The sequence below is a fragment of the Vigna unguiculata genome, chromosome 1, assembly GCF_037176805.1.
Source record: "Vigna unguiculata cultivar grain cowpea cultivar isolate G323 ecotype 2 chromosome 1, ASM3717680v1, whole genome shotgun sequence".
Taxonomy (NCBI): Eukaryota; Viridiplantae; Streptophyta; class Magnoliopsida; order Fabales; family Fabaceae; genus Vigna; species Vigna unguiculata.
In genome coordinates, this window is record NC_140792.1 from 1,093,572 (window position 1) to 1,107,500 (window position 13,929).

General features: G+C 30.4%; 1 protein-coding gene across 2 annotated transcripts in view; it reads left to right on the forward strand.

Annotated features, from left to right (window-relative positions):
* The first annotated feature begins 1,794 nt into the window (after nt 1-1,794).
* LOC114178990 (eugenol synthase 1-like) overlaps nt 1,795-13,929 on the forward strand; it is a 12,957-nt gene continuing 822 nt past the window's right edge. The window contains exons 1-4 of one of the 2 annotated variants that reach the window (XM_085673407.1): nt 1,795-2,035; nt 3,945-4,076; nt 11,716-11,944; nt 13,794-13,929. The exon at nt 13,794-13,929 is cut by the window's right edge and continues 68 nt beyond it. In XM_085673407.1, coding sequence (XP_085529533.1) covers nt 1,850-2,035; nt 3,945-4,076; nt 11,716-11,944; nt 13,794-13,929 — 683 coding nt within the window. In that variant the 5' untranslated portion in view covers nt 1,795-1,849. Of the gene's footprint in view, nt 2,036-2,168; nt 3,206-3,944; nt 4,077-11,715; nt 11,945-13,793 lie in introns of those variants that run through there. The other variant, XM_028065167.2, reaches the window with a different exon arrangement.

The following is a 13,929-nucleotide window of genomic DNA, read 5'->3' on the forward strand; positions in this document are numbered from 1 at the left end:
TGCTGCCACTAACTTTCTTTGGTTTCTCACGTGCGTATAATGTTGAACTTGCACATGAGCTGTGTAGACACGTGCACGCATTTTCTAATAGATATTTGTTGATTTGGTTTAGACAATGGTATATATAATGATTAAGTAGACTTTTTTTTTTATCTCAATATTATAATGATTCTTTCTGTTTTATAAAATGTTCTTAATCTGGTCCCATTAAAGAGTTGATATACTTTCTTCGTCCAATGGTAATAACGGTAAAATATTAAAAATATTGGTTAAAAGATTTGTTAATATACTTTTTTTTTATTTTAATGAATTGTAATAAGTGCAATATTAAAAATATTAGTGTTTTATTTTATCATTATTATATTATTTTGGTACTTTTCAAATATTTATGTAAATCTGACAGAATTATTTTTGTTGTATACTCTGATATATGGTTGTTGGATTTATGTTTTGTTTTCATAAAAATAGTATCAATGGTACAATAATTTAGATACAAAGACTTTTATTATCGATGGTACAATAATTTAGAGACAAAGACTTTTTTTTAATTAAAAGTTTAATTAACACATGTTTTAGACAAATATGTATCGTTGTGATAAAACAATAATATAGTTTTCATAAAAATATTTGTAGTTGGAAATACTTTTGTTAAAGAAAAATACCAATATATAAAGAACTTATCTTTAAAAAAATTTGTTGAAATACAATAATATAAATCTCATATTGAATAATAATAAAAAGTAAAAAATATTATAAAAAAACCTATAAATATATATAAGTCATGAGAAAAAAAAATATACACCAGAAGATGTTTGATGAAAAGAAACTAAAATATAGCTTTCATATTGATTTATTAAAAATTTGTTCAATATATAAGATACAATATCTCATAATATAGAAAAAAATAAAACATGATATATTATATTTGATAATAAAAGTATAAAAATATGATATCTTTATCCATAGAATTAAAATCAAGATATATATGATATCTTTAACAAACAAACTGTAATAATATGTTATAAACAATAGGGTTAAGTATGTTTTTAGTCCTTAACATTCAGTTAATTTTAGAATTAGTCAATTTCAAAATTTTAGACTAATTTAGTCCTTCATCTTTCGAGGAATAAGTCATTTTAATCCAATTTTGTTAAGTTTATTTGACATTTCAAACGCGTTTCATAATAGTACTTGACTTAACATTAAAGAAAAAATGTGTCAAACAATATAAACAACTCAAATACAATTGTGAAATGCGTACGCAACATCAAATAAACCTAACAAAATTTGATTAAAAGGACTAAATTCACGTATTTCAAAAGATGAAAAGACTAAATTGGACCAAAATTTTAAAATGGACTAATTTCAAAATTCATTAAAAGTTAAAGGACAAAAAACATATTTAATTCTATTCAATAAATAATTAGATATCCATGGAAATGGACTCATTAACAAAAGTGAAACATGAAATAAACAACATATTAATGTTTCAAGATATGATCAAATTTACAACATGCAAAAAAAGGTAGTAGGACAAATTAAAAACAGGTGAAACATGCATTTAAGACTTGGTTAGGCGTCTTGTTTCTCAATCAATATGTAGCCACCAAACACTTTATCCTTGTCTTCCATATTTATTAGTAATTTTATAATTGCTACCCACCATGCATGTGGGAACCATTACTTTTTATTTATCTTACTTAATGTTCAATGATTGATAGGCAGGTATCAATACCATGTGATACATGTTCATATAAAAAAAATGTGATAGGAAAATGTGGCACATTATTATTATTTAAAGAGTTAGCTTAAGCGTGGATTTGCAAGATGTGAAAGAGAGAATTAAAAAATGGAGAGAAAGAATAGGATTGTAGTGTTTGGAGGAACGGGTTACATAGGGAAGCATTTGGTGAAGGCAAGTCTCTCTTTAGGTCATCCAACTTTCGTCTACACTCGTTCTCTCACTTCACAAACTCCTCCTTCCAAGATACAACTTTGCAAGGACTTCACCTCCATGGGAGTCACTCTTCTTCAGGTTACTTACATTCTCTCTTCAAATAACGATTCGTATAATCAAATTCGTTCTAAAAACAAAGGTTCGAGTGCGAGTCCAAGTTTTGTACAGAATAAAAATGAGATATTGAGATCTTTTTTTATTTTGGGGTCCTTTTAAAGTGAAAATTGTAAAAGTGGATTTGTTGAATTTTATTTTTGTAAAACAGGGATAAGTCGTCAGGACAGAGGACGACATCACAGGAAAAATCGTCCTCTATCTTTTTTTTATGAAAAAACAAATTTGTCTTAATAAATGCCGGTTTCTCTTTATATAAAGAAGTGAAGTCGTCGTATAGCCTGACCACTTCACTTCTCACTTTTTTTTTTGTTTTTTAAAAAGTTGCAGTTTTTTTACATGCAATTTTGATAGACAAAAATTAATGTTGTAGATTTATTTAAACATTACAACGTTTCAACTTTGCTTTCACAAACCTCAATGAAGGTTTGACACATGTAAATGCCGACAAACCCACCCATTTAAGCGGGCTACAATAGACCCACTCATTGGAATTGAAAAGGAAGATAAATATTTTATTTGCAATAATATATCTTTATTGTGCTATTCTCAAAAAGAAAAAAAAAACTGAAAGTGAAGTCGTCATAGGTTCTGACGACTTCACTTTATTCATTAACTGAAATCGTCTTAATACAGAACGACTTTACTTTTTTTTTTAAATATATAGAAACCGGTAGGATACAGGACGACTTTACCTACAATGTCATCCTGCATCCTAACGACTTGTCCCTATTTTACAAATAAAAAATAAATGGACCTATTTTGTCAACCCTAATCTAAATAGTTCCACCATGCAAGTGGTACCACATGTTTTGATTTCTTTCATAATATCCGGTGTTTGGTTGGTGGGTACCAATGGCATGTGATTGGAAAATGTAGCACATTATTATTATTTAAAGGGTTAGCATAAGTTTTGATTTGCAAGATCAGAAAGAGAAAATTTAAGAAATGGAGAGAAAGAATAGGATTGTAGTGTTTGGAGGAACTGGTTACATAGGGAAGCATTTGGTGAAGGCAAGTCTCTCTTTAGGTCATCCAACTTTCGTCTACACTCGTCCTCTCACTTCACAAACTCCTCCTTCCAAGATACAACTTTGCAAGGACTTCACCTCCATGGGAGTCACTCTTCTTCAGGTTACTTACATTCTCTCTTCAAATAACAATTCGTATAATCAAATTCGTACTGAAAACACAGATTCGAGTGCGAGTCTGAGTTTCATACAGAGTAAACATGAGATAATTGAACATCATACAATGAAGAGTATTCATAAATTCATTGTCTTAAGATTTTAAATTGGAAGTAATGTAAATATGTGAGTCAGCGTTTTGTACAGAGTAAAAATGAGATAATTACACATCGTATAATGAAGTATATTCATAAATTCATTGTTCTAAGATTTTAAGTTAAAAGTTCTACTAGGTTTAAATTTGAGTTTAGTCTAAACGAATACAGTTGTAACAAATTAAAGTTTAAATCTTGAAGTAATTATGTTATTAGAATTTAGGTGTAAGTCGATGACTACTATCATAAATTATTTAAAATTAAATTATTTAAAGTATAAGTCATATTAATTAAAAATGAAGAACTTAAATAGTAATGTATAAAAGAGATGACTCATAAAAATATATTATTATAAGATTTTCGATGGGGATGTTGTAATATTTTAAGTGTATACTTTTCAAAAGACTCGTTAGTATCCCATATTTTATATTAAGGTGTGAAAAGGGGGAAAAAAATAAGAAGGAAAGTTACATATTAACTTAATATATAAAATAATAAAGATTTAAATAATATGGTGAGAGTGTTTTGTTTTACTACGTTTTTCCTTTGAAAAAATGATTTGAATAATAAAAATTGAAATTGGAAATACAGGGAGAATTAAAGTATGAAGAGATTGTGGAAGCGATTAAAAAAGCGGATATTGTGATAAGTGCGTTGGCTTACCCTCAAGTCATGGACCAACTCAAAATTATAGAAGCCATCAAAGTTGTTGGAAATATAAAGGTGCGTTTTTTTTTTATTTATGCAAAAATTAAGTGCAATAAATAAATAATAAATAAATAATGCCTATTACAATACCAGCTTATTTATAATATTTTAATTAGCTTTTTTTTAGCATATTCTATATATCGTAGGGGTGTTACATTTTAGGTTAGGTTGGATTGAATTTTGATAAAGTCATTATCTAATTTACTCAAAATATTAAGTTGGACGATTTGGTTGAATCTGTTTTTTTTTTCTTGTTTTTTTTAATGTTAAACTTATAGTATTACTTTATTTAAGAAAAATCATGTGAGAAAAACTAAAAAATAAAACAAGAGAAATGATAGGGTTTGTGTGACTAAGAAATGGATGAAGTTAAAGATATGGTTGTGAAGTATATTGTCCTCTCACTCTCATTTCCCATGCGTGTAGGACTCTTCCCATAAAATATTATTACCTTCTTATTTTGAATAAATTATTTATCTAAAAAATTAAGATATTATCTTAGCATATATTCTCTTGCAAGTAGGGATGGCAACGGGGCGGGGCGGGGACGGGTTTCGCTATCCCATACCCATCCCAGCATAAAAAATTCATCCCCATCCTCATACCCAAACCCAACGGGTATCAAACTTTTTTCCCATCCCCATCCCCATCGGGTAACGGGTATAATCTCGTACCCATACCCGTACCCGTGTTCTAACTACTTTAATATTAATTTTTATAAAAGAAAAAAAATTACGGTAAAGAAAACATAATATTATGAAATATTAATATTATGAGGATTTTCTTCGATGCCAAATACCTTAAAATAAATTATAATTGTTTACATTTTATATTAGAATACCAAATAAAATTTCATGTGAACCAAAACATTTATTAAATTTGCAAACTACAACATTGATGAACTTAGTTGATAAAATTAAAAAATATTTCAAAAAAATATAAAAGGAAAACAAATATTCAAATTAAAATATATTTTAAATGTTTGTTTACTTCAATTTTTTAAATTCTAATGAATCTCTTTTTTATACACTAATAAAAGTTATAATATATCACTTGATCAAAATGACACAAAGAACAAATAATAAACATAATAATAAAAGGAAAACAAATATTCAAATTAAAATATATTTTAAATGTTTGTTTACTTCAATTTTTTAAATTATAATGAATCTCTTTTTTATACACTAATAAAATTTATAATACATCACTTGATCAAAATGACACAAAGAACAAATAATAAACATAATAATAAAATTTTGACATAAATTTTGTATCTTTTGAACTTCAATATATGTTGGATAGTGACAAAAAAATATTCATAGCAATTACATTAAATTTTTATATTGTAGTAAATAAAAGTTATTTATACAATTAAAGTGAAAAAAATTACAGTATGATTAATAGTGAGTTATAAAATAACAAATAATTAGATAGAATATATCGAAATATTATTCTACATGATGAAAATAAACAATAAATAAAAATATTAAAAAACTAACAAATGTGTGTTTTAGAAATAATTTGAGAGATTATCGAAAGAAATCGTACAAAGGAAATCAAATGTATAATTAAGGTATGATAAGATGAAAAATACCTTAGAGAACTAATTATTAAATTATGTTTGAAGTGGTTAAAATTAAATAGAAATATCATTAGTGACCAAAAAATTTGTCATTAAATTACAAATAAATTAGTAATTAAATTGGTCACTAAATTAAGTACCGATTCGATCATTGAATCGGTCACTAATTTAGTCATTGATTCAGACAATAAATCAACTACTACCACCAATGACGAAAAATCAGTCACCATTTCATGTTTTTCTTGTAGTGAATTATCATATACTATTCCTAAATATCATTATATATATATATATATATACATATATATATATATATATATATATATATATATATATATATATATAATTTTAACCACTTCAAACAGAATTTAAAGTGAAAAAATTACATTATGATTAATAATGAGTTATAAAACAAAAAATAATTAGATAGAATATATCGAAATATTATTCTACATGATGAAAATAAAAACAATAAATAAAAATATTAAAAAACTAACAAATGTGTGTTTTAGAAATAATTTGAGAGACTATCGAAAAAAAACAAATCAAATGCATAACTAAGGTATGATAAGACGAAAAATATCTTAGAGAATTAAGAAAACTTTTCAAATATCAACATATATACTTAATGGTTGAAAAATAACGAAAATTATTTTAATGAAAAAAAAGAGTTCTTCAAATTAAACAAAAATTAATAATAATAATAAGTAAATAATTTTTTTTATATTACCCTAAATTGAGAGTATAAACATTCTCATGTGAAAGAAAAATTTATAATAAATAAAAATATTAAAAAATAATATAAATATTCAAATGTGAGGCATAATTTTTTTTAATTAACATACATCATTTTTGTTGAAAGGGGGAGCCCTTCATCCATAAATGAAGAACAATTTTGATGATGTCTACTGATCTGGGATAAAACATAGCTTGGTCCAGTTAGGATATGCATTAGGATATTAGCTTCTCTTTATCAATTGTATTTCAGGCTTGCTGTGTAACTCTGTATATGATTAGCTCCTTGACTAATTGATTAGCTGTGAGTATTGTACTAAGTAAGTGAAAATATACTCACGATAATCGATTAGGTAAATGGCTAATTGAATTAGTGACAGCAAAAACCTTTGTATAAAAGCTGTTTTGTAATCTGTTTTGGGTCTGGATTTTTGAGATAGATCACGCAGTCTGCATCTGGGAAAGAGCAATCTGAGAGACACAAGAGCTTCAGAAGATTCTGCAATAACCCAAGCACAGATCCAAGAATGATTGATGATTGACTCTACCATGATGGATCTTGCTTGACTCAAGGAGCATCAAGTCAAATCTGCACAACTTAGGTGTTTTCGTTTCTTGTTTTGTTTTCTGTGTCTTTGATTACAGTAGCTTCAGTGGTTGAAGTGTGGACCTAGGTGCAATTGTGTGGATGCATTGCTCCTAGGGGAAGTTCTTGATTGTTGAATCAAGTTCTTGGGTTTTGGGGGTTAGAATTACATAGGTGTGCTTGTAATTCTTGGAACCTTTCTGTTTAATGGAATCCTCCTAAGTGTGTTACTTAGGAGAAGACTGGATGTAGATTCTTTTTGAATCGAACCAGTATAAATTGTGTGTCTTGCTTCTTTCTTCTCTCTTTTAATTCTCCTTGATTGTTTTAAAACAGTCCATTAACCCAGAACTATGTGATTGATTAACTAAGCTTTAAACCTTAAAGACTCCTTCAAGATACACTTTAAACAAGTGAGAAACTCATTAATCAACACAGATCCCTTTGTGGTTAAGAGTATTGGACAGATCTGTTTTTAACAATTGGCACCAGAGCTGGCTAATCGCACGATAATCGATTAGAAAGATCCTGATATGTCTAATACATCTCAAACCTTTGCTGAAGGGGCATCCATCAACAGGCCACCTCTGTTTGCTGGTGAAAACTACCCTTTTTGGAAAATTAGAATGAAAATTTTTCTTGAATCAGTGGACAAAGGGGTCTGGGATGCTGTAGTTAATGGACCTTTTCAACCCATTAAAGTTGTGGAAGGCAAAACTGTTCTTAAAGAATTCTCACAATGGACTCTTGATGAAAATAAAAGGGCACACTATGATGTTAGAGCCAAAAATATTATATCCTCTGCACTAACTTTGGATGAATTTTACAGGGTATCTGTGTGTGAATCCGCCAAAGAGATGTGGGATGTTTTGGAGGTCACCCATGAGGGCACGAATGAAGTCAAAAGGGCAAGGAAGAATACTCTCATTCAAGAGTATGAGATGTTCAGAATGAAGGCTGGAGAAAGCATTTGTGATGTGCAGAAAAGATTTACACATATAGTAAATCACCTTCTAGCTCTTGGCAAGATCTTTGACAAAGAAGAATTGAATATCAAAATCTTGAAGAGCTTAAACAGGACATGGCAGCCCAAAGTCACTGCAATTTCAGAATCCAAAGACCTCACTAGCATGAACATAGCTACACTCTTTGGAAAGCTAAGAGAACACGAACTAGAGCTTGGAAGACTCAAGGAAGAAGAGGATGGAGAAAAGAGGCACACAATAGCCTTGAAGAGTGCTGTAAAATCTGCAGCAAAACTGAAGAAAGCAGAAATTGTAGATGAATCTAATGATGATTACAACTCTGACAGTGAAGCCTTGAGACTAATGGTAAAGGGGTTCTCAAAATTTATAAAATACAAGAACAAAGCTACCAGTAATTCTGCAGAAATTAAAAGATCCTCTAGGAAGCAAGAAAAACATGTTCCAACTTGCTATGAGTGTGGAAAAAGGGGACACATCAAACCTGAATGCCCTGTCCTCAAGCTGAAGCAAAAATTAGAAGAGAAAGGTGAGGCAGACAAGCACAAGAAGAAAAGGAAAGCTTACAATAGTGACTCCAGCTCATCTAGTGAATCTGATGGAAGCATTGAGGAAGAGACCAACCTCTGTCTTATGGCTGGAACAAGCTCTTCTAAGAGTAGTGTGAGTAGTTTCAACTCCAATGATGATGAAAATAATTACTATGAATTACTTGATGCTTTTAATGAATTGCATAAGGAAGCTACAAAATTGCAAAAGTCAAATAATAAGCGTAGAGGAGAAATTAAATGGCTTGAAGGTAGAGTAAAGCAACTAGAAGAGGAAAATGAAAATCTGATAACAAGTCTTGAAAAACTAGAGAAATCTAAGAAACACTCTAGGTCCAAAGATGACACAAGCTCTCCCCAATGTGAAAAATGCCCAGGACAGCTAGAAAAGATAGATTATCTAATGAAAACTCTCTCAAAATTCACTTTGGGAAGATCAAATCTTGATGCAGTGTTAGGATCTCAAAGGAGTGTGCTTAATAAAGAGGGAATAGGTTACAGTGGCAAATCTAATCCATTAGGCACCAGAAGTTTTCTAGATATGAGTAAACCAACATCTGTCATTTGCTCCTACTGTTCTGAACCTGGCCATTTTTCTAATTCCTGCTACTTTAAAAATTGTGGGGTTCCTAAAGGAGAGTACAGATGGGTACCTAAAGGAACACCTCAAACCACTAACATGAAAGGACCCAAGTTCAATTGGGTACCTGCATCTTCTCTTTAATCTTTGTTTCAGGTGTGTCTTGATGAAAGGAAAACAATGTAGCTTTTATATAATGGATGCTCAAGACACATGAAAGGAGATGTGAAGAAGTTCTGCAAGATATCTTACAAAGCCAATTATTGGTCATGTTACAAGAGGTGTTAATAACAAAGGTCAAATTTTAGGCATTGCCAAGGTGAAAAGTTCCTCTTCTATTGTGATATTGCAACTGATTATGGCTGTCTGCACTCTGATGTTAACCTGCGCTACTGATTTCACCTGCTGCGTTGGTAGTATTGTCATACATTGTATGCCTATTGTGTTCAAACTGTGTAGCTGCTTGCCTAACCTTGGCCTTAATCCATTATCGTGCTCTATCTGAAGCCTAGTCTGTGTTAAGTTCTGCATCACATAGTTGCTACTTAATTTCTCAAAAGGAGCCCGCTAATCCATTATGCGAAATTGCTATGCATTCTGGTTGTTATCCTGGTTGTTATGCATTATCTACTGCTGCATCTTTTACTTTGCTGCGCTATTTAGTTGTTTTTTTTCCTGTCCCATCTTGAATATGTCTTTTTGCTACTGTCCAAAAAGGGGGAGAATTATTTTGCCACTGCATTGATAGGCTATACTGATAGGGGGAGCATAAAATTAAAGTGATATCTGTTATATGCCTATGCTGTTGTTTGCCTTGTGTGCTTGTACTGCTGTTGTGTTTGCTTAATGTGTTGCAGGCAGGCTTATCATAGTCCATGTTTTGGACATCATCAAAAAGGGGGAGATTGTTGAAAGGGGGAGCCCTTCATCCATAAATGAAGAACAATTTTGATGATGTCTACTGATCTGGGATAAAACATAGCTTGGTCCAGTTAGGATATGCATTAGGATATTAGCTTCTCTTTATCAATTGTATTTCAGGCTTGCTGTGTAACTCTGTATATGATTAGCTCCTTGACTAATTGATTAGCTGTGAGTATTGTACTAAGTAAGTGAAAATATACTCACGATAATCGATTAGGTAAATGGCTAATTGAATTAGTGACAGCAAAAACCTTTGTATAAAAGCTGTTTTGTAATCTGTTTTGGGTCTGGATTTTTGAGATAGATCACGCAGTCTGCATCTGGGAAAGAGCAATCTGAGAGACACAAGAGCTTCAGAAGATTCTGCAATAACCCAAGCACAGATCCAAGAATGATTGATGATTGACTCTACCATGATGGATCTTGCTTGACTCAAGGAGCATCAAGTCAAATCTGCACAACTTAGGTGTTTTCGTTTCTTGTTTTGTTTTCTGTGTCTTTGATTACAGTAGCTTCAGTGGTTGAAGTGTGGACCTAGGTGCAATTGTGTGGATGCATTGCTCCTAGGGGAAGTTCTTGATTGTTGAATCAAGTTCTTGGGTTTTGGGGGTTAGAATTACATAGGTGTGCTTGTAATTCTTGGAACCTTTCTGTTTAATGGAATCCTCCTAAGTGTGTTACTTAGGAGAAGACTGGATGTAGATTCTTTTTGAATCGAACCAGTATAAATTGTGTGTCTTGCTTCTTTCTTCTCTCTTTTAATTCTCCTTGATTGTTTTAAAACAGTCCATTAACCCAGAACTGTGTGATTGATTAACTAAGCTTTAAACCTTAAAGACTCCTTCAAGATACACTTTAAACAAGTGAGAAACTCATTAATCAACACAGATCCCTTTGTGGTTAAGAGTATTGGACAGATCTGTTTTTAACAATTTTAACATAATTACATAAAGGTTATGATAAGATAAAAAAATATATTGGAGATGAGAATGAGTTTCATGACAAATGAAATAATTAAAAGAAATAAAAAATAGAAAATATATATATATATATATATATAGGGGTTACTTGATTAATTGTGAATATTTTAATAATTTAAACGAGAATGGAGATATGGCGGGGACGGGTATTATGGCGGGTATATGTACATCCCCATACCCATCCCCATACCCAACTGAAAACGTCGGGGATTCCCCATACCCGTACCCATACCCAGTCAATGCGGGGATTCCCCGTCAAAACGGGGACGGGTTCGGGCAATACCCACGGGGACGGGTTTATTTGCCATCTCTACTTGCAAGTGGCATCAATTATCTCGTGATAGAGGTCAAATGAGCCGGGTCATAATCGAATAAATTGTGACGACGTTTGGACTTGTATTACACTCTTGAGTAAAAAGAGTTACATCCTGACTAAAAGTTATAGCTTTTGGCCATGTGGTAAGGGCTCGATCCAACAATATATACATCGATCCAACAATATATACATGCTTATATAAAATCACCAATGAGCATTAAAGTAATAGGATCATGCGTTTTTATTCTTATACAGTGCTCTACTTTCTCATTTTTAACTAATGTGAAACTTAAACTCACATTTAGATTCCTAACAGATCCAATATTAATTCAATATTGTATTAATATTTAATTAGATTATATGTAGAGAAAGTTGTTTATTAATATTTAATAAGATAGTTTTTGTGAACTTGCATTGCAGAGATTCGTTCCATCAGGATTTGGAGCAGAAGAAGATAGAATAAAGCCTCTTCCACCATTTCAAGTTTTGCTTGAAAAGAAAATGAAAATCAGAAGAGAAATTGAAGCTGCAGGGATTCCTTACACTTCTGTTTCTGCAAATTGTTGTGCAGCATACTTTGTCAATTATTTACTTCGTCCATATGAGGATGTCAAGGACATTGTTGTCTATGGGAATGGTGAAGCCAAAGGTATCAAATCTCGCCAATTACCTAGGTAAATTATTGCAGTTAATACACATTTTTTTTATCGGTAAATAAACAATATATTAATAATAAAGCACGAGACAATTGTGCAACCCACAATAATATCTCCCTTAACAATTGCCCACCAATAATTGAATTTATGACCTTAACTCTGATATCAATTGTTAAGATCGAACGCTTACCATTAGACCAAAAAGTATAGCCATTAGTCAGGACGCAACACAATTGATGTCACTTTACAACAATCTTCCCCTCAACCATTGTCCTACTAGGAATCTCTCCGCCACGGGACAATTGTTCCATATTTTGAAAATAACACGTTTTAAAAAGTCCCACATCGCATAGGATAACTTAGGGTGTGTTTGGTTCAACATTGGAAAATTGATTCCAGTTGAATCAATTCTCCAACACATAAGCAAGAATTTTAGTTGTTTTTTATTCAAGGTGAATTTTTTACTCTTTAATTGATTTTGGAAACTAAACACATATTGATTCTGCGTTAGAAAATTAATTCTAAATCAATTTAACGTGTTAGAAAATCAATTGTACATCAATTTTGACATCAAACCAAACATGCACTTAAGAGCTAGGTATTAATAACTATATAATGAATTCTAAGCTCATAATATTATTTCTTATTTTTAATCCAAAGATCTATTAATATATATATATATAATAAAAAATAATAATATAGAATAAAATTATAAACAAATAAAGAATTAGAAAAATCCTAGACTAATACATGCAAAGCACTATAAAAAATACCTTCACTGTCCTCACTGCACACATGGTAACAAATAATATATACTACAATAAATTATCTAATGATTTTTTAACCTTATTCATACCAATGTTTTAAAAGAGAATGAAAATACTTTTATAAGAGATGTTGTGTTTGTTATACCTTCTTTTCAAACATATAGGTTGTATTTTAGAAAAAAATAATAATTAATCACCATAATAACAAAATTAGATATCAATTTATAAAAAAAAAAAATTATTGATATCTAACAATAGTCTCTATTGTAAATAAAATAAAATAATTATGTTATAAATTGGTTACTTAATTAGTTTTTAATGTTAACTATCATTGTTTTTTTGACTAGGACTAAGCATAGGTTGGATTGGGTCAAATTCGGACCCAACACAACTAATCTAGCACAATCCAAAATTTAGCTTTTCAAATTTATAACCGACCATTTAATCATTTGGGTTCATCAGATTTGGGTATCTTCGGATATAGTTCACTGCATATGGATTCGGGTTATCCAAATACATCCTCTTCTCGCACAACCACCGTCATAGCCAACCATATCTATGAGCTTAGCCACCAAGTAAATTTCATTTAATATCGATAACACTAAATTAATTTAATTAAAATTCAATTTGAAATTAATAATAAATTAGCGTCTGCTAACTACTCATATTCGACCTTCACGCTAAATAATAGTTTTAGATTTGTTGTCTATGCAAGGTAAATATGATCTTATTAAATACTTAACGTTGATTTTCACTTGTTAGACTCACTATAATACTAAATATATATTTATTGTAATGCTTGTTTTTTAAAATAATTTCTTTTATCAGTCTACAACAGTAAAATGTTTACAAATAAAAAACATGATGATAAAATGTGTAAAAAATTTGAAATTTTGATGGTAAAATAAAAAATTGGATAGTAAAGTTTAAAAATAAAAAAATAAAAAATGCAATATTTGTAGCAAATAATAAAGTGATACTATTCTCCCTCTACGTGCTTTTATTTTTGTAGTATAAATTCGTTTAGACTAAATTTGTTTATAGTGTGACTAAAATTTGTTGTGATTAATTATAGCTGTACTAAATTACGAAGAAGACATTGCTATGTACACTGTTAAAGCAGCAAATGATCCAAGAACACGCAACAGAGTGGTTATTTATCGTCCTCCAAAGAATATCATATCACAGAATGAGCTCATATCACTGTGGGA